Source organism: Delphinapterus leucas, chromosome 12 (genome assembly GCF_059928025.1).
Source record: "Delphinapterus leucas isolate spDelLeu-1000000601 "Yukka" chromosome 12, BTC_Dleu_Yukka2, whole genome shotgun sequence".
NCBI lineage: Eukaryota > Metazoa > Chordata > Mammalia > Artiodactyla > Monodontidae > Delphinapterus > Delphinapterus leucas.
This window is the reverse complement of record NC_143140.1, coordinates 71,687,215-71,710,702: the sequence shown is the minus strand read 5'-3', so window position 1 is coordinate 71,710,702 and position 23,488 is coordinate 71,687,215. Positions and strand designations below refer to the sequence as shown.

The following is a 23,488-nucleotide window of genomic DNA, read 5'->3' as shown; positions in this document are numbered from 1 at the left end:
TATATGCGCTTATGTGTATATTAATGCATGTATATATACACATATATACATACATATATAAATACATGCTTCCTATGTCTTCTTTGTGCTTCCTTTTTCTTATATTGAAAGTTAAAATATATAACTTTATTATAGAAAGCAGATTTTCATCTAATGGCACCCTCGTTAAATAGATCACAAAGTAGGATTTCTGACATTTTTCTTTTGAGAGATGGTAGTTATATGATATTATTAAGTTCCTTGGTCATTCCAAAGAAAATTTAAAATAATTTGTGTCACTTTGCTCTTTTAAGGATTAAGTGCAACAAATTCGATTCAGTAAAAATGTATTGGACACCTACTAAATGCAAGGCAGTTTGGGTCTTTAATACTTTTTAAAAAATAATTTTGACTTATGGTTATTTTTATTGCTTCTGATTTTTTAAAACTGTTTGGGTCTGTACATTTCCACCTAGATCAGACCGCTTTCCTTTTAGAAGATGAATCATTTTCGTACACATGGTGACCAAAAGATTGCCATACGTCCTCTAGGGGAGATGAAAAAGACCCGATTCAAAACAGGACTGGCCTCCTAACACACTCTGTACCTAATATGCAGGAATCCGAGATGATATTACTATGAAGTGTGGCTGGAGAGCATGTGAAGAGCTGCTGTCATTTTTATAAACTCCATGCCAATTTTTCTTTGATAATAAAGGGTAGGAATGGCATCCAGAAACATTGCTTCTGTAGGGAAAAAGGGAGAATAAGTGAAGTTTTGATTTTCTCTTAATTTGACTTTGACAAGTGAGCACCAGTGTGTCCTCTGGACATCAGTTATCCTGTACAAGGCAAGCGGCCTCAGTACCTCCGTCTCTCCCTGCGGTTTTCAGGGACAGCAGCAAATGGGGTTCCTGGGTGAGTGGGTCCAAAGCTGCCCTCTGGGCCTCTCCTCCTGCATTTGTGGGATGCCAGAAAGGGCTCTTGGAACTTACTTTTGTGGGGCACTTAAAACCAATGTAGTGACATACTTAAGGGCTCAAAATGACATCTGTAGAAGGATTAGTCAAGAGATTTTATTTATTTATTTATTTATTATTATTTTTTGCGGTACGCGGGCCTCTCACTGCCGTGGCCTCTCCCGCTGCGGAGCACAGGCTCCGGACACGCAGGCCCAGCGGCCATGGCTCACGAGTCCAGCCGCTCCGCGGCATGTGGGATCTTCCCGGACTGGGGCACGAACCCGCATCCCCTGCATCGGCAGGCGGACTCTCAACCACTGCGCCACCAGGGAAGCCCCAAGAGATTTTAAATTTCCTTAATCACCTGGGCCTCATGATTTTCTGAGTAGTGTCCATTCTCTCCACAGTCACCCCTCTCCCATCACCATTCAGATAGGCTTACTCCTTACAAAAAAATTTCTGGAAAAATGTTACTTTTGCTCAATAACTTTATACAGAAAATACGGTACGTCCACAATATAGCCTCTTTGCGGGGTTAAGAATATTTAAAACGTAAATTTTGAATGTTTTGTATCTCCCTCTTCAAGAAGCACGTTTAAGACCACTGTTCTTGAAGATTAAGGAACTATTTCTATTGCTGTTTCATAGGATAAGAGCCATATAATTATACAAGATCCCTGCATGTTAGCTGAATTATTCTAGAATGAATTCTTGGTGTCATAGGATGGTCCTCCACCTTCAGTAGATGGAGGTTTGCTTACCGCTTGGGCAAAGCTTCTAAAGATGCAAAAACAAGCTGTTTCTCCAAAGTTTCCTGTAATCCCACTCACAGTTTGGGAGAGACGTGGTTGGCATTTGGATTCGAACAATCTAGAGCAGCATGTTCCATTCACCCAAGGGGGTCGAACTTTGAACAAATCTTCTGAAAAACAAACAGCAGCAGGCTCGGCTGTTTACTTCATGCTTCTCCCAGCCAAGTCTACACAGTTAATGGCATAAAAATAAAGCTGTTCCAAGGCAGTATTCCAGATGGCAGTAATTAGAGCCACTTTTTACACTCTTTGGCTTTCTTATCCTCTCGGCTCTGTGGCTGCAAGTTACCAGTCACTTCAGGTCAAGAAACAAGCTCAGAGAATAAGCAACTCTTTTCTTGTAGAAACCAGTTCATCAGTTTGTAGGCTTTACCTCATTTTTGGCCTTCTTGGCTTCAAGTAATTTCCCATTTGTTACAATCTCGCAGAGGGTGAGTAAGTGAAAAAAAAGGATGGGAGAACTCAAATCAGGTTTGCTCATTACCTTTACACACCGTGTAAATCAGAAGGCTTAGCTCAGAGAGTGTCTCATCCTTACTCCCTTTCCACTTTAAAAAAAAAAGTCATTATTCCTGCTTCCGTTGCCATTTTCATTTTTCCTCCTTTTTCACCGATCCTAATTCTTCCGAATTGTCCTGATCCTATTTATTTGCTTTTGCCTGTATTCGTACTTCCCTCTCCTTATTTTTGGTCTCACAGAGGCACTGACATTTGACCTTACATATTTTATCAGAAATCTTTTTGTTTTTCTTAATTAATAGTGAAGAAAAAAAGAGTTTGTCCTGAGATACTTTAGAGAATGCCACCTACAGGCTGTTTCAGAAAGACCTCGCTATCTTCTGTGGGAATTTGTATGTAAATCCATTGGTTTCTACAATACTTGGTTAAGATATAAAGTTGTAAAATGCCACTCACTCTTTTGTAGTGCAATTTTCTCCCAAATTATTTTCCTTAGGCACTTTTCTCTTTGCCTCTCCTGTAGTTGCTCATCTTCTGTTTTGGGTTCATTCAGGGTCCCATAAAGAGCTGCGGCTTCCCTAGGGGTTAGCCAATCTAGGTTGGACACACAGCAATGTAATGGTGCTTCCAAGCACCATACTCATTATCTGTTGGCGTATAGGGCAGAAACCATCCAAACTTCATGCATTTGGGCATCCATAAGCAATCCTTCAGAAAAAGAAATGAGAAACATAAGTTACAAGGACCATTTCCCAGTAATAATCTTTTCCGGTACACAGATCATTTTTCTTATTACACTGAGATTTCTAGTGCAGTTGACTTGCCATCTAAACTTGACTCTGAGAAATAAGAAGCATACACCTTACTACACAGGAAAAATATTCTTTGATGAACATGTTTATTATATATGAATATATGTATTAGTCATCTTTGTACACTTATTCAATGCTCTCATAGCATTTGGTTACTTTAACCCCAGATTTTGAGAATTCTGCTTCTAGCAATGGTATAGTAGTTTGTCTCAGACCAACCCTCCCACTGGGACCCGTATGATATTGCCAATAGGCAACCAGTTTTGAGATATGAAAACTGCAAATTTCATGTAGTTTCATCTAATCAAATATTCAGACAAAATACTATAAAACAATGACTTGAGCTACCAATTCAATAAGGACTTGTGCAACCAAGACCTCAGAGAGGAGGGAATCCCAGAGAGGTAATATCCTGATTTGGCCTCACTTTTCACTTCAAGGCACTTGACAGTTCCAAAGTAAAACTAAGGCTGAGAAGCAGAGAAGGAAGTTATGACTGAAAGACTTAGAAGCTGTTAAGAATTTTAGGTATTTTTGCAGGGAAGAGAGGAAACAAATTTAAATTCAGGGCCCACTAAGGGAAATAGCCCTGGTAATGACACCAGGCTTTTAGCTGAATCCTTTTCAGTAAGGATGACAAGGAATTAGACTGAAACTAGCTTTGAAATACTCTCTGATTGAATTTAAGTGAGCAATTCCTAGCCTAACCAAATGCCAGAAGCAAAAGCAAGATCTCTCTGGAGGAAGATAATATCATCCGGCAACTCAAATTATTGCATCGATTTTTTATATTCAATATTTGGTACTCAACCAAAACTATCAGGCATGCAAAAAGACAAGAACTGTTTGTTTCTTCTTTTGTTTTTTAATAAATAGAGACCCTCAGAAGATCCAAAAGTTGTAATTATCAGACATGAACTTTAAAAAAGCCCTGTAATTACTATGCCTAAGAAATTAAATTGCTGGGTGGAAAATTTTGGCAAAGTAAGCAAATTGACACTCTAGAACTAAAAAATATAATAACAAATTTAGAACTCAATGGACCAGTTTAAGAGCGAATTAGAATCCAGCTGAAGAGATAATTAGGAAACTGAAAGCTAGGCCAGAAGAGAAATCTAGACTGAAACACTGAAGGCCAAAATGATGGAAAAGGCACATTAGAGAATATGAAACTTACGGGACATGGTGAATCAATCAAATGTATTGAAGCCCAGGGCTTCCCTGGTGGCGCAGTGGTTGAGAGCCCGCCTGCCGATGCAGGGGACGCAGGTTCGTGCCCCGGTCCGGGAAGATCCCACATGCCGCGGAGCGGCTGGGCCCGTGAGCCATGGCCGCTGAGCCTGGGCGTCTGGAGCCTGTGCTCTGCAACGGGAGAGGCCACAACAGTGAGAGGCCCGCGTACCGCAAAAAAAACCAAAACCAAAAACAAATGTATTGAAACCCAGAAGAAAAAGAGAGAAAGTGGAGCAAAGGCAATATATGAAGAGATAGCATCTGAGAACTTTGCAAAACTGATAAAAGACATTAAAACCCCCAATTAAAAAATCAATGCAAAATACAAAACAGGATAAATACACACACACACACACACACACACACACACACATACACACACCCCTCCAGGTACATTGTAATAAAACTGCAGAAAACAAAAGACAGAGAAAAAGATCTTAAAAGCAGCTAGAGAAAACAGAAATATTACCTTTAAAGGACCAACAATAAAACCCCCTACTTCTCCAAAAACATGAGAGAACAATGGAACATTTTCAAAGTTCTATAAAAAATTAACTGCCAACCTAGAGTTCAAATTCCTGGTGGAAATACCCTTCAAATTTGAAGGTGAAATAAAGACATTTTCAGACAAAAACTGAGACTCTGTCAGCAGCAAGCTGCACTAAAATAAATATTAAAGAGAATTCAGAAGAAAATTGATCCCAAAAGGAAAATCAGAGATGCAGGAAGGTATAAAGAACAACAGAAAAAGTGGTTACTTCCATGGTGGTGCAGTGGTTAAGAATCTGCCGGCCAATGCAGGGAACACGGGTTTGATCCCTGGTCTGGGAAGATCCCACATGCCACGGAGCACCTAAGCCCGTGCACCACAACTACTGAGCCTGTACTCTAGAGCCTGCGAGCCAGAACTGAGCCTGCATGCCACAACTACTGAAGCCCATGTGCCTGGAGCCTGTGTTCCATAACAAGAGAAGCCACCGCAATGAGAAGCCTGTGCACCACAACAAAGAGTAGCCCCTGCTCGCTGCAACTAGAGAGAAAGCCCACGTGCAGCAACGAAGACCCAATGCAGCCAAAAAATAAATAAGTAAATAAATAATAAAATTACTTTAAAAAAAATAAAGTATATATTCTGACCACAATGCAACTTTGAAAAAAAAATTTTTTTGAAGTGGTTACTCATAAATAAATATTAACTATATAAAGCAATAGTAGTAAAGCCTTGTGAGGTTAATATATATATATATTTTTAATGTGTGTTTGTGTATTTTATATATGTATGTATGAGTAAAACTAAAATATTTGAAAACAAAAGCGTACAAACCGAGCAGGGAAGCAGACAGAGTTTAAGAGTTCTATGCTCCTTCCATTACCTTAGAGGTGGTAAAATAACCCTGGATAAGTGGTGTAATCTCTATGGTAGCCATAAGAGAACTGCTAAAGGGCTTCCCTGGTGGCGCAGTGGTTGGGAGTCTGCCTGCAGATGCGGGGGACACGGGTTCGTGCCCCGGTCCGGGAAGGTCCCACATGCCGCGGAGCAGCTGGGCCCGTGAGCCATGGCCGCTGGGCCTGTGCGTCCGGAGCCTGTGCTCCGCAACGGGAGAGGCCACAGCAGTGCGAGGCTCGCGTACCAAAAAAAAAAAAAAAAAGAGAGAACTGCTGAAGAATTTACAATTAACCTAAAAAATATTTAAGCTAATCCTAAAAGAGACAAGGAGTAAAACAAAATATAAAATAAATTAAAATCGTAAAATGTTGGACTTAAGCCCAAATATATCAGTAGTTACATAAATGTGAACAGACTAAATTACCCCAGCTAAAAGTCAAGGATTGTCACATGTTAAAAGAAAACCACCACCACCATATTCTGTTTATAAGACATGTTCCTTAAATATAAGGACACAGAAAGGTTGAAAGTAAAAAGAGGAAACAATATACCATGGGAACACTAAGCTTGGATTCATAAATGCTCTAAATCCAGGGCTCACAGTTGCCTTTTGCATGTGGCCCCTCCATGGAGAGCCAAGTATTCTCCAAGATCAGAATCTCAACATAAGCCCATTCTGGAAAGTTTGTATAAGTTAAAGGAGTAAATTATTGACTTGTATTTAAAGTATGTCTACCTTTACATTTCATTAAGTCTTTTAAAAGAAAAAGAGGAGACAAACAGGCCAAATGCAGAGATAATGGCAGAGGATGTAGATCTAGATTTATATTCTTCAACAGATGTTAGCCAAAGAGGAGCAGTTAAAGTTGTGGTTGTATAGCAATTTTTGAGGTGGGTTATCATGAATAAAACAATATCATGTAAAAACCAAAGTTTAAGTAATTTTTCACAAAAAAATGGACTTCTTAACCAAGATAGTTTCTAAATAACTAAATTGAGTATTTAAAGATTATTAAAATTACATGAATTATTAGAAAAGTGTATATCCCTCTGACTTATAAAATAAATTACTGTATTTAATTCATCCCCATTTTTTTCTCTTAGGGGTAAGTTAATTATGGTTCAGATACGCTCAGTTATTATCTTCAGGAAAGGGAGCTACCCCAATCACCTCATTACAGATGACAGCTGCATTTGGGCCCTATTACTAGGAAATTACAAGTGGTAAAGCTGTTCAGTTAAAAATTTCCAGGGCCAGCTGACTTGTGCCAGCTGCACACAAATCTTTTGGAAAGGAAAAGATACATAGAGAAATGAAGCGTGGTAGAGAAATCCACTTTGGCCACTTGCATCCTTTCTGAAAACCAGTCTTGGACAACCCTAAAAAGAAAAATGCAGAAATTTAGTTCAGATCACTAATATCTAAAATTGATTAAAATCCAGTATAAATATTGGTCACTGTTCTTTCTCTAGTGTTCTACCTATTAAAAAATTAAGTCCTAAATAACATAAGGCTAGATTTTTAAGTATCCACTTTCAATGATCCATTCTAAAGAGCAAGATGCATTACAAAAATATCTAAAATCCACAGGGGAAAAAAGTCTGAAATAAACATAGTTGTTTGATATAAATATGGGTTTTTTCCTTTTTCTTTATCCAAATTCAATAAATCAGCAAGTCCTGTCGGCTCTATAGATATACATGCCTCAAATATGTCCCCCATCCCAGCCACTTCTCTCCACCTCCCAGCCTTCACTCTAGTCAGGGCACCTCCACCTCTCTCCTGGGCGGTTGCAGCTGCCTCCTGATTGCCTCCCTGCTTCCACTCCAGTCTTCCTAGAGCCCATTCTCCACACAGCAGCCCAAGTGGTTTATAAAAATGTAAATTAGATAATGTCACTCATGCAAGTAAAACCCTACAGTGACTTCCCAATGCAATTAGAATAAAAACCTATATAGCTCCATCACACTTAGTAGTGAAATAGTAAACGCCTTCCTCCTAACAAAGCAAGGTTGACTACACGCTCTACTTTAACATGGAATAGAGGTTGTAGCCAGTTCAATAAGGAAAGAAAAAAATAATGAAAGGTATACGTATTGGAAAGGGAGCAGTAAACTGTCTCAACTCATGTACCATGTACGTGGAATCTATAAAACAACTATTTAAATTGTTGAACTTATTAATAAAACATTGTTGCTAATTTTCTTTTTTTTTCAAATGTTTATAGAATCTATAGCAACATCCCCTTTTTCATTCCTGATATTACTAATTCACATTTTCTCTCTTTTATCCTTGGTTACTCTTCCTAGGAGTTCATTGATTTTACTACTACTTGTAACAAACCAGCTTTTGTTTTCATAGATTTTCTCTATTGTTTGTTCATTTTCTATTTTATTGATTTCCACTCTTATTTTCATTTCTCTCTTTCTATGTACTTTGGGTGTAATTTGCTATATTTTTCCCCTAGTTTTTTTTTTTTTTAATTTAATTATTTTTGACTGTGTTGGGTCTTTGTTACTGCACACAGGCTTTCTCTAGTTGCGGTGAGCATGGGCTACTCTTCGTTGTGGTGTGTGGGCTTGTGGTGGCTTCTTTTGTTGCGGAGCAAGGGCCCTAGAGCACGCGGGCTTCAGTAGTTGCAGTGTGTGGGCTCAGTAGTTGCAGTGCACAGGCTTAGTTGCTCCTTCCCAGACCAGGGATCGAACCCGTGTCCCCTGCATTGGCAAGAGGATTCTTAACCACTGTGCCACAAGGGAAGTCCCTCCCCTAGTTTCTTAAGGGGGAAGTTGAGATCATTAATTTTAAATGCTTTTTCTCATTAACATAAACATTTACATTATATTGTTTTCCCTCTAAGCTGTGCTGCAGACCACATGCTTAGCCATGTTGTATATTCATTGTCATTCAACTTGAAATATTTTCTAATTTCCCTTGTGATTTCTTCTTTGACCATAGGTTATTTATAAGTGCTGTTAGTTTCTAAATGTTTGGGGATTTTCTAGATGTTTTATTTTTATTAATCCCAAAATTTATTGCATTGTTGTTAAAGAATATACTTAATAAGATTTCAACCATTTTGAAATGTATTGAGTCTTAGTTTGTGGACCAGGAAATGAGGTATAAAGGTATAAATGTTACTTTGCTCATAAAAAGAACATATATTTGGAAATTGTTGTGTCTAGTTTCTATAAATGTTAGTTCAAGGTGGATAAGAAGATTGCTCAGTTCTTCTATATTCATACTGATTTTTTTCTTTAGCTCTATTCCATCAGTTTTTGTTTCATGTAATGTGAAACTCTGTTATTTGGTACATAAACATTTATAATTGTTATGACTTCTTGATGAATTGTTACTTTTCTTATTATAAAATGTCCATCTCTACCTATCTCTCTGGTAATACTCCTTGTCTTGAAGTCCATTTTGTCTGATATTAATATTGCCATCCTACTTTTATATGCTTACTATCAGCATGGTGTATCTTTTCCTATCCTTATACTTTACCAATCAGTGCCTTTATATTTAAAGTGTATCCCTCGGGGCTTCTCTGGTGGCACAGTGGTTGAGAGTCCGCCTGCCGATGCAGGGGACGCGGGTTCGTGCCCCGGTCCGGGAAGATCCCACATGCCGCGGAGAGACTGGGCCCGTGAGCCACGGCCGCTGAGCCTGCGCGTCCAGAGCCTGTGCTCCGCAACGGGAGAGGCCACAACAGTGAGAGGCCCGCGTACCGCAAAAAAATAAATAAATTTTAAAAATAAAGTATATCCCTCATAGTCAATATACAATGAAATTTTTTTAGCTCATTTGACAACCATTGCCTTTATTTGAGGGTTTAGTCTGCTTGTATTTAATATAATTATTGTTATAGTTGAACCCAAGTCTCAATTTTGTTATTTGTTGTTTGGTTGTCCCATCTGTCTTATGAGCCTTTATTCCTCCTCTCCTGCCTTGGTTTGCGTTAATACATATTTTTGTATTTCATTTTAATTCCTTTATTAGCTTTTTAGGATATCTTTGCATTAGTTTTATAAGTTGTTGCTAGGAAGTATAATATGCATCTTTAATTTTTTGTAGTCTACTTAGAGGTAATATTCATATAAAATTAAAGACCAGTGCAACAATATAATTCTCACCATCGTTTGTGCTTTTGTTGTTATCTCTACTGCATCTACTTATGTTATAAACCCCACAATACATTGCTTTTGCTTTAAATAGTCATATGTCTCTAAAATAACTTCAAAATTTTATATCTTCTCACACATTTATCATTTCCTGTTCTCTTCATTCCTGTTTATAAATCCATGTTTCCATCTGGTATCAATTTCCTTAGCCTGAAGAGCTTCCTTTAGCATTTCTTTACTGCAGGTCTTCTGACAACAAATCTTGTCAGTTTCCTTTTATTTGAAAATGCCTTTATCTCACAGTAATATTTGTAATACTATTATGACCCCATTAATTAATTCAAATAATTATCATCCTGTAGCCAATCTGGTTTCTGCTACATCCTATTTTTCTTCTTCCTCGCTCATGCCGATATCATTTTAAAGCAAATCCAAGACATCATATAATTTCTTTTTTTTTTAATTATACTTTTTAAAAATTTATTTATTTACTTTTGGCTGCGTTGGGTCTTCGTTGCTGCACGCGGGCTTTCTCTAGTTGCGGCGAGCGGGGGCTACTCTTGTTGTGGTGCGCGGGCTTCTCATTGCCGTGGCTTCTCTTGTTGCGGAGCATGGGCTCTAGGTGAGAGGGCTTCAGTAGTTGTGGCGTGTGGGCTTAGTCGCTCCGCAGCATGTGGGATCTTCCTAGACCAGGGATAGAACCTATGTCCCCTGCACTGGCAGGTGGATTCTTAACCACTGCGCCACCAAGGAAGTCCCAAGACATCATATAATTTCATCCATAAATATTTCAGTGTGTATCGATACATAATATGTTGTTTTTTGGTTTTGGGGTTTATTTTTTGGCCGCACCTCGTGGCTTATGGGATCTTAGTTCCCCGACCAGGGATAGAACCCAGGTCCTTGGCAGTTAGAGCATGTAGCCCTAACCACTGCACCACCAGGGAATTCCCTATCACTAAATACTAATAATAAAAAAATTTTAAACATATACTGCATATAATACTATCATCATACCTTAACATTCAACAATTTTTTAATGTGACATTCATAAAGAAAACTTTTTAAATATGACATCCATCAAGAAAGACTTGTAAGTGAGGATCCAGAAGAAGTAAACTTCTTACAAGCATGCCACCTAAGTACAGACAGATCTTGAATGAATACGAAATCCAAGACCCTACTCAAGGGGTCATCTTGGAAGCTATATAGATCTTAGGCCAAAGAAACGTTTCATGGCCCATGAAGGATGTAGTGCTGGCTCTGCAGCCAACAGCTGTACACAAAACAGGACACTGACTACCTGATTGTCCTCTGTATATAATGAGCAATAAACATCTGCTAAAGCCCCAAAAAGCCACCAGATGGCAATCCAGGTATGAGCAAATCTAGCTTTTCCCTGAAACTCCCGATCTCCTCCAAACTCAGCAGAATTAGATATTTGTGGCCAGTCTCACAGCTGATTGGAAACTTTGGTGTAAGAACCCACCAGAACTCGTTTACCTAAGGCCACTGGGAATACAAGACTTCTTCTCGCTACTAAGTGGCTACCGCTGCCCAATTACTTGGTCCTAACGGACTCAGATTAACTCACTGAAAGAAAAGCGGTAACTCTGAACAGACTTCATCCTGCAGCGGATCTTCTCTGACCTGAATTGCCATAGAGTGGGTCAAGCCTCAGAAAGTTTCAATGTGAAATGAAAATGACACCTCCAATTAGGTACAAACAAGACCTTAGTTACCCTCACCAACACATTGTTGAATATCCATTAGACCCAGAGACAGTCTTGACCATGAGTTAACGAACTTTTGGCTTAACTGGAGCCTCACTTACAAGTCTTGGGAAAGGAAATGTTCTACCTTGCTACACAACACCAATTCATACATGTAGAAGGAATTAAGAGATGAGAAAATCACCACTTGGTACCAATACAGTAATAAGTGCTTCAGGTAAGAATCATCCATGTATGCTAAAACTAGTAAGTAAAAGTTTGACGAGGAAAAAAATACTTGCATAGATTCAAATACTTTTTAATTAAGTTAAAACTAATCACTCAAATACTTCTTAGTTACTTATTAATTAATAAATACTAAATACTTAATAATTAACCGTCTTAACCAAGTGGTAAAGTTAAGATCATAAACAGTAGGACAAATTGACATGCTATTCCCCCAATATGATCCACTGAGAAGAACATAGCATTAAGTCTGTGTTATTCCTGCCAAGAATGCATGACCTCAGTGTCGTCTTGAGGAAATATCAGCCAACCACAAACGGAAGGTCATTAAACAAAGTAGCAGATCTATGCTCTTCAAAAGTGTCAAGGAAGAAAAGATGAGGAAAAACTGAGCAATTGCTCCACATCGAAGGTGGATGTAGAGACATGAAAACTAAATACAACAGATGACCTTAGATTGGATTTTGGACTGAGAAGGAAAGGACGATTATAAAGGACACCGTTGGAACAATCAGGAATATTGAATGGAGTCTGTGCACTGGACAGTAGTGCTGAACCAATGCTGATTTCCCAACATTGCAGGATGTACTGTGAGTTTTCAGCAGTTTGCTTGCTTTTTAGGAATCATACTGAAATGCTTAGGGTTAGTGGGGCGTTACGTTTACAGCTCACTCTCAAATATTTGAAATAATAAGGTAAAAATGGTAAAATGTTAACAATCAAGGAATCCAGATGAAAAGTTTAGAGGAATTGTTTACACTATTTTTGTAAGTTAAACAATATTGTAAAAAGTGGGTTTTTTTTGTTGTTTTCTTGTTTGTTTTTAAGAAGCAGCTACCTGCTTCAGTTCCAAGGTTTAATGATTGCCTGTTATTTTTGTGTATTTCTACTCCCCTGACTTTAAGTCACTGCTTTTTCTTGGTCCTTGTCCATGCAGCTTTGTCATAACTGGAGACAAAACAGAGTGGCTTAAAATGAACCTGTTGGCAGGGCAGTCTGGAGAGAGGGCGGGAGTCGGGGTGTAAGTGGGAGGAAAAAGAACGGAGCTGTGTGTGTGCTGACAGCACAGGTGTCCCTTAGGAGTCTTCTCAGTATTGATAGAGATTAACGTTCAAACTGAATGAGACTTGTGACCACACCAAGGACAGTTAATCCCAGTGGATTCGTGACCTTAACTCCTGCTTCATAGTCATTCCACTGGCCCTTGAGAGACAACTTGCTCTCATTTGGAACTCTAAGATCAATAAAATAAGATGCAAAACAGAAACGTTTTCAGCCTCCTTTTCAGAGATGGGTCTCAGTATCTTCAGAGTCTTTGTGCCCACCTTCACAGCATCTACTGTTCCATCCCAGCCAAGCAAAAGAATTGAGCCTTAATTGCTTTTTAAAGTAAACCTTAATCATACATATTTTATATTTGTTCCTAGTCTGTGCTGCTGCAAGGACACATTCGAGTATAATGGATTTTAAGCAAGAAGGAAATAAAATGCTTCAGTCACATTAAAAAAAAAAAGTCAGTACATGAGGAGCAGAGAACTAGGGTGGTTTGCGGTAATGACATTGTGGCTCATTGCATTTTAGTTAATGTCACAAAGTAAGAAATCCGTGAAGAGAAATACCAGCATGTGAGGAGACAGTGAAGAAAATGTGCTTCGCTCGTTTGTTGTGACAAAGATAGCTTCATTGGAATAATTCATGATAGCGCCTCGCAGCGCCACGCACAATGTGTGCTTTGCAAAACTAATAAGCTTAGCGATATGGGACTTGAATCTAATTCTCTGCTCTGAAGTTTGTGATAAGAAATAGAAGGACGCTGCCCGAATTGTGATGAAATGGCTGAGGAGCAGATGGGGGAGGTGACCTGGAGAGGGCCGAGTGCCTTTGGCAGAGGTCCCTGCACTCTAGTGGCCCAAGCGGCACCTCCCCGTCTTGTCTGGTGGCTTGACACATGCTCCATGGCGTGGTAAGGGTCTGTGTTGGGTGGATTTCCACATGGAGGCCAGTGTCACACAGCATAACGACCAGGTCTGGGGTGGACAGAAAATGCAGAACCGTGCGCTGAGCTCTCCAGTGAGCGAGAGCAAAGCTGGGTGTGGGTACAGCAATAAGGAGGGCGACTGAAGGGTTTTTTATTTTAAGCTTTAAAAATAATTTGTATATTCTGATTTGTAAATAGTTAAATGGGTACATAAAAGCATAAAAAATTAGGTTACACTTAGTTGGTACAATTATGGGTGATTGGTAGTTTCCTCTTTTTGCTTATTTAAACTTTCCAGTGTGTCTCCAAAGGCCTGATTTTACCACTGAATGGTAAAAAATGTCTTGTCTATTTCCTACACATCCTTCAGAATCCAGCCTAAATGTCAAATCCTCAGGGAAGGCTTCCCTGAGCCCCTGGACTAGGTGAGGTCCCAGTTACTTTTCCTTTGTCACTTAGCATCACCGTGGCTATTTCTTTGATATCTGTTGGGTTGGCCATGCCTGCCCTTGGGTGGTGGAAAATAAAGGATAATGCATGCACATGGATGTGACATCACTACATGAGTGCAGGATGACTTCCCTTGTGTGATTCTTATTATTATATGACTTGTGGCCAATGAAGCAGTAGGGTCCTGAGGAAGGAGTAAGAAACTTTCTCTGGAACCAGCATGGTAGATCCAAGTCATGTGGCTAGTAAAAAGCTACTTTTGCAACAATGTAGGTAACACTATAAGGCGATGTTAGTGGGTTTTTGGGGTGGTATTTCTGGGGTACTGCCAGAATCCTCTCACCTTCCCAACAGGCTGACCATTCCTGCTCCCCAAACACTTCCCCGTGGGACACTACTCTCGCCCACTGAGCCCTGCCTGCTTCACGCCATCTCATATTCTTTGCCGAAACCTGTATCCTTTACACTTGATGTGCACTGAAGTGTAACCTAAGCACTATTTTTGTGTTTCCTTTCTTGCTGACCCTCAAATTTAGTCCTTTTTTGGACTCATTCACCATTTAAAGTCTTTCTCTTCCACTGGACTGGAAGCCCCGTAAACAAAAGGTATGGCAGCCGTCTTGTTTGCTGCTCTGTCCCCAGCATCTGGTATGGTGCTTGTAACTTAGCAGGGGGTAAATAGATATGTGTACATTAGAATAAAGAATGAAAAAAAAAAGTTGAAAAACAGGAAGAGAAAATCACTGCTTGTATTAATTTCCTGTTTATTATAACAAATTACCACCAACTTAGTGGCTTAAAGCAGTACAAATGTATTCTCTCAGACTTTTGGAGATCACAAGTCTGAAATCAGTTTCACGGGGCTATAGTCAGGGTGTTGGCAGGGCTGGTTTTTTTCTGCAAGCTCTAAGGGGAGAACTTGTTTTCTTGTCTCGTTCAGGGCCTAGTAGCTGTCTCTATTCCTCAGCTCAGGTCCCCTTTATCTTCAAAACCAGAAGCATAGGATCTTCAAGTCTCTCCATCTCTCCCATCATCACATCATTTTCTCTTCCGACTCTGATGTCTCTTGCATCCCTTATAAGGACCATTGTGATTATGTTGAGCTCCAGTGATGCAGGATAATCTCCCCAACACAAATTCTTAATCACATCTGCAAAGTCCCTTTGCTGTACAAGATAACACTCATAGGTTCCAGAGATTAGGGCCTGGACATCTTTGGAGACAATTATCCAGTCTACCACAGTGCTCTAACTTCTGAGACATGCAAAGCACCCCCAATTATTTCCAGCGGTGCTACGTTGTACTGTCAGATATCCAGTGAGGTGCATGAACATCCCTCTTGTTCCATTTTAGGCCAAGTTTTAGTCTACTAAAATATGAACTTCAGAGGGTAGGGGTCTCTTACACTCTGTTTAGTGTTGAATCCCACTCACCCAGAACTATGCTTGATATACAGTAGACCCTCGGTAAATATTTGTTGAATGCTGCATGAATAGACTTTAGCTTTTGTCATCCATCATTTACTTCCTCTTCTTTAGATAAAATAACTTCAGTTCCTATTTGGTGGTCCATGTGCTTCTACAGGAGCTGACTTCATTCCTGACTCCAAAAAGCACATGGTCAAAGCTAATGAAATTCATGTGGGTCAATCCCGTGGCCACAGCCACTGGCAGGAGGGGGCATGGACCCAAAGTAGTCCAGAGGGAGACCAAACAGAGAATTCTTTTCTTCTGGACACAAATGAGGAGCCATAATAATGACGCCATGACTGCTGAAGGCAGAGCAGAGGGCCAGAAAGAAGCAAGTCGTTTAATTGCTGAATCTCTGGATCGAGCTTCAACTGCAGCCAAACCTACCTATGGGTTTTCCAATTACATGAGAGTCAAATATTTCTTTTATTATTTGTGTCAAGTTTAAGATTACTTACAATGAAACAGTCTAAAACCACTAAGAAGTACTGCAAGTGAAACATGAAAAATCTACAGAAACAGAACAAATAATTTTGTTTTGCTAATAGAGAATAGGAGGGATGGGACACTCATACCATCTGTGTTCCAGCCTCCAAGAAGGAGTAGATGAAAAGGTGGAAGAAGCCTTGGGGCCTTTAGGTCACCCAGGCCTTGTGTCTTACCCTTGGCTGGATACCAAATCACCATGGGAACTTAGTAAAAACAGCTTCCTCAGCCCCATCCCAGGTGTTTTGAGCCAAAATGTCTATGGGTGAGGCTCATAGTTCATGTTTTTAACAAACTCCAAGTGACTCTAACGGGTTCACCCTCCTCAACATTGGTGAACTTGGCGGCCCACTGGTAGAAGAGGCAGCCTAGAAGATCCTGACGGTGATGCCAAAGTACAGAGTGTTGGATACATGTATGGTGTCCTTAGGAGAATGTATAATCCTATTTGAAGCCCTGAATTAATTAAATACTTAGACTCTGCATGAGGGTCTGATGTGCTCTCTCCTATGTGTAAAAGACATCAGTTTGACTGCTAAATGCTTTTTGTTTTTCCAAACCTGGCTGGTTCTCAGCTAGATTCTGGAGAGTTGGTATAACAAGAGAAGTGACAACTAGATAAATGGACTATTATGGACCATTTTTAAACCTATTTATCTTCCTTTCACTTTCCTTAAATAAGGGAAATCAGGATAGCTCCAGGGTTAGTGAATTCAAGAACTCAGTGTCACTAATGGCCAAGGATTTTCTGTATTTTCACTTTGCCTGCTCAGTAATTTGCTTTGGTCCCTCCAACTTGTTCCCTGAGGTGGTTCCCAAATGACTGACTGTTGTGAGCAGAGATCTGCACACAACAGAGATCACAGGCTATAGGGCAGAAGAGGGCATGTCCTTCCCTCTAGTTCCTTTTTAGGTCCCTTTGAGAGTGAAGAAAACTCTCCCAGAAACTCTAGCAGCCACTCTCTTGTGTTTCCTTGGGCAGAATTAATATATACATGCCCTTTCTAAACCAGACGCATCAAAGAGGATGGAATGACCATGATTCTGTCCAACCCTGACTCACTCTTTGGGGGTCAGTGTGACCCACCACCCCTGAAGCACATGATACCTGAGGGGAAAAAAAGGGTTTTGTCAGGAAGATGGAGAGGAATTGGGGAATGGCATGGGTGTGTGGGTGTGTGATGGACAGTGTCTAGCCCACTAAACAGGAATTGATGCAAGAAGAGGAAGGATCTCCAGCTGCCCAAGCTTCTTTCTGATCTACCCAACCCTTAAAGACGCCTGCCCTTTCCCTTCCCTTCAGAGCACTTACTTATCTCAGTCCTTGCTTCCTTACACTTGAGATACTACATGGGGATATTTCATAAATGGATAAAAGTAGTTTTAATATCTGGTAGTACAACTCTTACTAATTTTTTTCTTTATATTTAAATTTTTCGTAGCTGTTGTAGTCCATTTTCTTTTCCAGATTAGCTTTAGACTCCATTTCTCAAAGTCCATAAGAAAATGCCATTTTGGGATTTGTACCAAGATTGAATTGAATTGAAAGATTAATGTGGAGAGAATTGGCATCTTGAAACATAGCATATCTATCTATTTACCCAGGGTTTTTTTTTCTACTACCCTTTAATACAAATTTCTAATTTCCTTCATAAGGGTCTTGCACTTATCTTTTTAGTTTTATGCAACGCACATAAGGAAGCAGAGCTGAGAGAAGGAAGAGAGTGAGTGAGCCCTGGTAACATTGAATCTAAGGATCTAGCGCAGCCTAAAGAAGACAAATCTTAAGTCAATAAATTCCCTTTTCTTCTTAGGCTGGTTTGAATTCCATTTCTGTTATTTGCACTTGAAAGCATTCTGACCATGACATCAAAAGAATACATAGAGAGGGTAGGACAAAAGATGACAGGCAGTCACCAGGCACTTGCTCTGTATGTAATAAGAGCATCCTCCTTCTGCTTCTAAGACTTGCTAGCCGTTTAGGTCTCACAGGGAGCTACGTCTACTCTCATTCTGCCTCAACCCTCCTGAACATTTCCTAAAGAGATTTTAAAAGACAGAATGGAGACAAATGGTCTCTTAAAACCTTGTCTCCATTTTCCCGTGAACTATCTGTGGATTTGACCCTTCGCAGAGGGTAAAGGATACTTGGTAGATCTGGAAGCTAACATCATGTCCTTTATGAATGGCTGGTAGTATCATCAGGGCTGCTACATTTGGGAAGTTGTGCAATGAACAAGTTTAGAAGGTGCCATTCACACAGGTGATAGAGTGAAATAGCATCCCTTGGAGGTGTGCGATATGGCACCCTTGGGTACTATTACTATGCAAAATTCCTTTTGGAATTGCTTTATAGAGGTCTTGAATTAATTAAATAATGAAAAGTCTTCAATGAAGCAAAGTATTAGTAATATCCTATATTCTAAAACTTGTAATATCTTGAAAAAATCCTTCCTCTGAGAGAACTACCAAAGGAAAGCTTTGTTCTGATTACCTTTTTGTTATCATCGTCATTAGGAGTGTTTTACACATCTTCATTCATTCAAACAAGCATTTATTGAGTGGCTACTATGAACCTGGTATTGTTTTAAGTGCTAGGGACAGAAAGAGTTAGCAGAAAAAGTCCCTGCCCTCATGGAGCTACCTTCTAGTGGAATAGGCAGATGGTAAATGAATAAGCAAGTACTATGGTGTATAACATAATGGCAAGTGGAGCTACCATACTGTAAAGAGAAGTGAAACATTACAAAGGGAGAGTAGCAGCACTTATAAAACCAGAAGTGAGGACTTGAAGTGCAGGGGCTTTGCCTAATGTAAGCCAGTGACCGTCCTACCACCCACTCTCCCTCTGTCCCCACCTCCACCCAGTAAAACAGCTTTGGGGTTTGGCTTCTCCTTTCAAACTCCAGGATTTCCTTTCTTAGCTTCATCCACCCCTAAAAGCCACCCAACAGCAAATGCTAATATTATATGTGGTTGCCCACGACCATCTGATCTATGTGAAAGGACAGAAATATGTCCAGAATATGGGGCTGAGGGGAGGGAAGAGTCAGGATGACCCACGTTTCCAGACCTGTCTTGGATACTTAGAAAACAATGGGTCTCTGAATACTCCCCTCTCCCCTCCACCACCTCCACACAAAAATGTCCTTTCACATGGACGTCAGTAACTCAGCGTGATGTAGCTGTTCTATATTTAAGGATAATCTAGAAGTGTGTTGTCTCTGAAAAATTTATGTACCAGATTTCCTCAGAAATTACAATCGAGATAAACATCCTCAACTGAGCCCTCCCAGGGGCTGCAGGGAAGACGGGGTGGGTGTACTGCGGCGAGAGTGCGGGACAGCGTTGTTAACTATACATGGGTTGGTATGTTTTTTGGTACGTTTTTCTGCCCTCCAACCCCCCTTCCAGGTGACTCTGATGGAGACAAGCAACAAGAGCTAATCCTTGTTCGGTGGTGATCTCCCTCTCCCTACACACACACACACACACACACACACACACACACACACACACACACACACACACACACACACACACACACACACACACACACACACACACACACACACACACACACACACACACACACACACACACACTCCATGTCTTAGGACTGCAGTTACATGAATCATGAATGTTGCCCCACCTACCAGGAAAAGCTACAAGTTTGAACAGCTCCAGCCCTGTAATGAAAGGCCTTTGTAGGAGGCATTACCTCTTGCTGAACAGAAGCAGTTTGAAACCGGTCCCACCAGTGTGACTAGGAGACTGATTCAATCTTCTCATAGGTTTCTTCAAGTGTGGCAGACACAAACAGCCCAGTTTCCTTTAAGGAGTCACAGGAAAGGTCAGCCTACTCAAGTGGCAGGGGGACAACACCACTGGAAACCGTCAGACGTGTGGACAGATAAGCATAATGTACAGGGAAAATGCCACGATAGAGGTTTGTACAAATGATGGGGGTGAAAGATGAGCAGGAAAGGCTTCCCAGTGGAGGTGACATTTAAGTTGAAGTGAGAGGGAGAACTTGCCAGAGGGAAGGTTTAAGAAGATGAACCTTTGAAAAATGTCTTAAATATTATAAAACTCCATTTAAGAAAATTTCCAAAGTCTTAACAATATGGAATATTTATTAGGATAGAAAAGAAAAATCTTAGATATTTGAATATATCTCATAGAGATTAAGAAGAAACTTTTAATGAAAACTGTGACAACATATTTCTGACTGGTACTTCAATATCCTGTTTAAGCTTTATAACTGCCTGAATTAAAACAAAGTTATTCAGAAATTATAAAACAAAGCATCTAAAACAATGGCTTCTCTGTCTGAAAAGCAAGGTATCGCACAAATATAGCTGAGCTTACATGCAAAGATTTCAGGCATTCGAATAATGCTAAATTCTCTCTTTTATTCACAAGCTTATTCATAGTTATGGGGGAACAGGGACTAGAGGAGTAAATATAATTCAGAAAAAACACATAATAATTAAAAGTTGATTGCAGTGCTACCATTTGATGCAGCAATTCCATTTCTAGTTATATACCTAAAAGAAGAAAAGCATCCATATAGAAAGACTTGTACACAGTTGTTCATAGCAGCATTACTTACAGTAGCCAAAATGTGGCAACTACCCAAATCTCCACCAACTGATGAGTGGATAAATAAAATGTGGCATACCCACGCTATGGAATATTATTTGGCAATAAAAAGGAAAGTCTTGATATATGCTATAAAACAGGTGAACTAAAGGCCACATATTGTATGATTCCATTTACATGAAAAGTCTGGAATAGGCAAATTTATAGAGAAATAAAATAGATTAGTGGTTGTGCAGGGCTGGAATTGAGGGGGATTGGAATGGGGAGTGATTGCTAATAGATAGGGGGTTTCTTTTGTGGGTGATGAAAATGTTCTAAACTTAAATTGTGGTGGTGGTTGCACAGCTCTGTGAATGTACTAAAACCAGGGGTCCCCAACCCCTGGGTCACCAACCGGTACCAGTCCACGGCCTGTTAGGAAGCAGGCCGCACAGTAGGAGGTGAGCGGAGGGCAAGTGAGCGAAGCTTCATCTGCCGCTCCCCATTGCTCCCCATCGCTCACATTACTGCCTGAAACACCACCCCCCCAACCCTGGAAAAACTGTCTTCCACGAGACCGGTCCCTGGTGCCAAAAAGCTTGGGGACCCCTGCTAAAACCATTGAACTGTGTCCTTTAAATGCATGAATTTTATGTATGTGAATTACATCTCAATAAATATACTTTAAAATTTTATTGCATTAACTTTAGGCTAAAAATGAAAATAAGTTGGGCTTTTAGATTGGGTTAAAATCAAGCACAGCTCAAACTGGATTAGACCATCTGCACATGGTGTCTTCAGCTGTCAGTAAGAGGGAAGAAATGGCTGACCAAAAGAGATGGCAGGAAGTCATGTAAGAAAGACTTCATCCAGACTGTGGGGAATGACCTGATTGATGTTCAACAACAAAAACCACCACTACAAATTAAAGATCCTGGTTTCAGGATGCCAAACCCAGAGACCAGAAATTGACAAACAACTTCCCCCGAAATTAGTAGCCCAGAACATGTAATAACAGCTTCATGGGACTATGAAATACACATAACTCTGCAGAAACACAGCTGCTGTCAAACAAAGCAGCGTAATTTCACTTAACAGGTTAGTTCCATATCCTTCTCCCACAGAAAGAAGAATTCAGGTGCCAGACAGTGAATGAAGTTTCCAGTGAAAAAATGTCAGGCCTAATATTGATGAGCCTCAAAATATACCACAAGATCACTAATGACCTCCAGTGGTTACAACTAAAATTGCTCGGTTTGTGATACATGAGACTAGAACAGGATGGCCCACAAAGCAATTATGGATAAAGGGTTTGGTCTCTTATTTTCTTATCTTGAAAGCTGCAAAATTGAAGTCAAAGGAAGCCTACCCAATGACTACCATAAAAATCTCCCTTCCTTCTGATTTTTTAAAAAAATATACATTTATTTATTTATTTATTTATTTTTGGCTGCGTTGGGTCTTTGTTGCTGTGCGCGGGCTCTTCTCTGGTTGCGGCGAGCAAGGGCTACTCTTCAATGCGGTGCGCGGGTTTCTCATTGCGGTGGCTTCTCTTGTTGCAGAGCACAGGCTCTAGGCACGCGGGCTTCAGTAGTTGTGGCACGTGGGCTCAGTAGCTGTGGCTTGCAGGCTGTAGAGTGCAGGCTCGGTAGTTGTGGCGCACGGGCTTAGTTGCTCTGCGGCATGTGGAATCTTCCCGGACCAGGGCTCAAACCCGTGTCCCCTGCATTGGCAGCCAGATTCTTAACCACTGCTCCACCAGGGAAGTCCCCTCCTGATTTTTAAGCATTGACTGAAGAGCCTCTTTGTCTGTGGCCTGTCTTTGCAGCCTCTTTTGACATGCCTGGAAGATGGCTGTCTCCCTCCAGTGACTTGGTGACTCCATCGGGGATAATCCACTAGGAGCCCCACGGATGCAGAGAAAGCTGACAATGGAGAAGGTGCGTTCGTAGGTAGGAGAGATGAAATGACTGTGTGAAAGTGTAAGAAAGACTGAGAGAAGCAGGTATTGTAAACTAAAATTACCCAATTTGGTCTTGCACAACTCTGACACTTTTTGGTGAATATCTAAGAAGTTTGAGGGTTAGCCTGTCCCCCAAGCCCCACCACCAGGTTGTAGTGAAAGCAGCCCCAAATGATCCCTACCTGGAGTTTCACTGAACAAACTTTAGTAAATAAGCCCAAACCACTTCATACAGCCTCCTCTGTAGGCCTGACAAAAATCCCAGCTCTCTGCCCTTTGGGTGAAAGATTCATTCAACTGAGAAAGAACAGTGTTCCATAAACAGGATTCCATTACTATCCTTTTTGTGGCCTCAGGCTACCAGAAAAGCCCCAGTCAGACAGGGCCATTTTTTGGAGATGAAACCATCCTTAATAAGCACCAACTGGCCTGGCTGGATTCTTCAGACTGGTCCAGGCATGCCAGAGGGCTCTCTGGAATATTTTGGTCAGTTCACATATCTGAATACCTTTAATTTCACCAAAGACAGGCCATTTCTAGCATTCAACCAGCATGTTAACAAGCCACTAGTTGCTCTGATAATAACTAATATCTAATATTTGCTATGCTAATTAGCAAAGTATCTGGTATAACTAAAACACTGTGACCTTTCCAATACAGTGCTAGCTAATCACCCCTAGAGTACTAACTCTTGATCAGAACACTAGCTGCCCCTGGGTGTAATTTCAACTAACACTTTCCCATGTCACACCAGCCATGCTGGAGTATTTTAAAATAAATTACAGATATAATAGGATGCAAGGGAAAGAATAAGAAGAACCAGGACTTAACGGCAAT

At 40.4% G+C, this 23,488-nt stretch overlaps 1 protein-coding gene across 1 annotated transcript in view; it reads right to left on the bottom strand.

Annotated features, from left to right (window-relative positions):
• The window catches only part of ECT2L (epithelial cell transforming 2 like), a 77,272-nt gene that overhangs the window by 36,504 nt on the left and 17,280 nt on the right, over positions 1 to 23,488 (bottom strand). Inside the window, 8 exon segments of the mRNA XM_089921676.1 lie at positions 444 to 726; positions 1,703 to 1,768; positions 1,770 to 1,863; positions 2,669 to 2,824; positions 2,827 to 2,922; positions 6,877 to 6,913; positions 6,915 to 6,972; positions 6,974 to 7,024. Of these exon segments, the coding sequence (XP_089777802.1) occupies positions 444 to 726; positions 1,703 to 1,768; positions 1,770 to 1,863; positions 2,669 to 2,824; positions 2,827 to 2,922; positions 6,877 to 6,913; positions 6,915 to 6,972; positions 6,974 to 7,024 (841 nt within the window).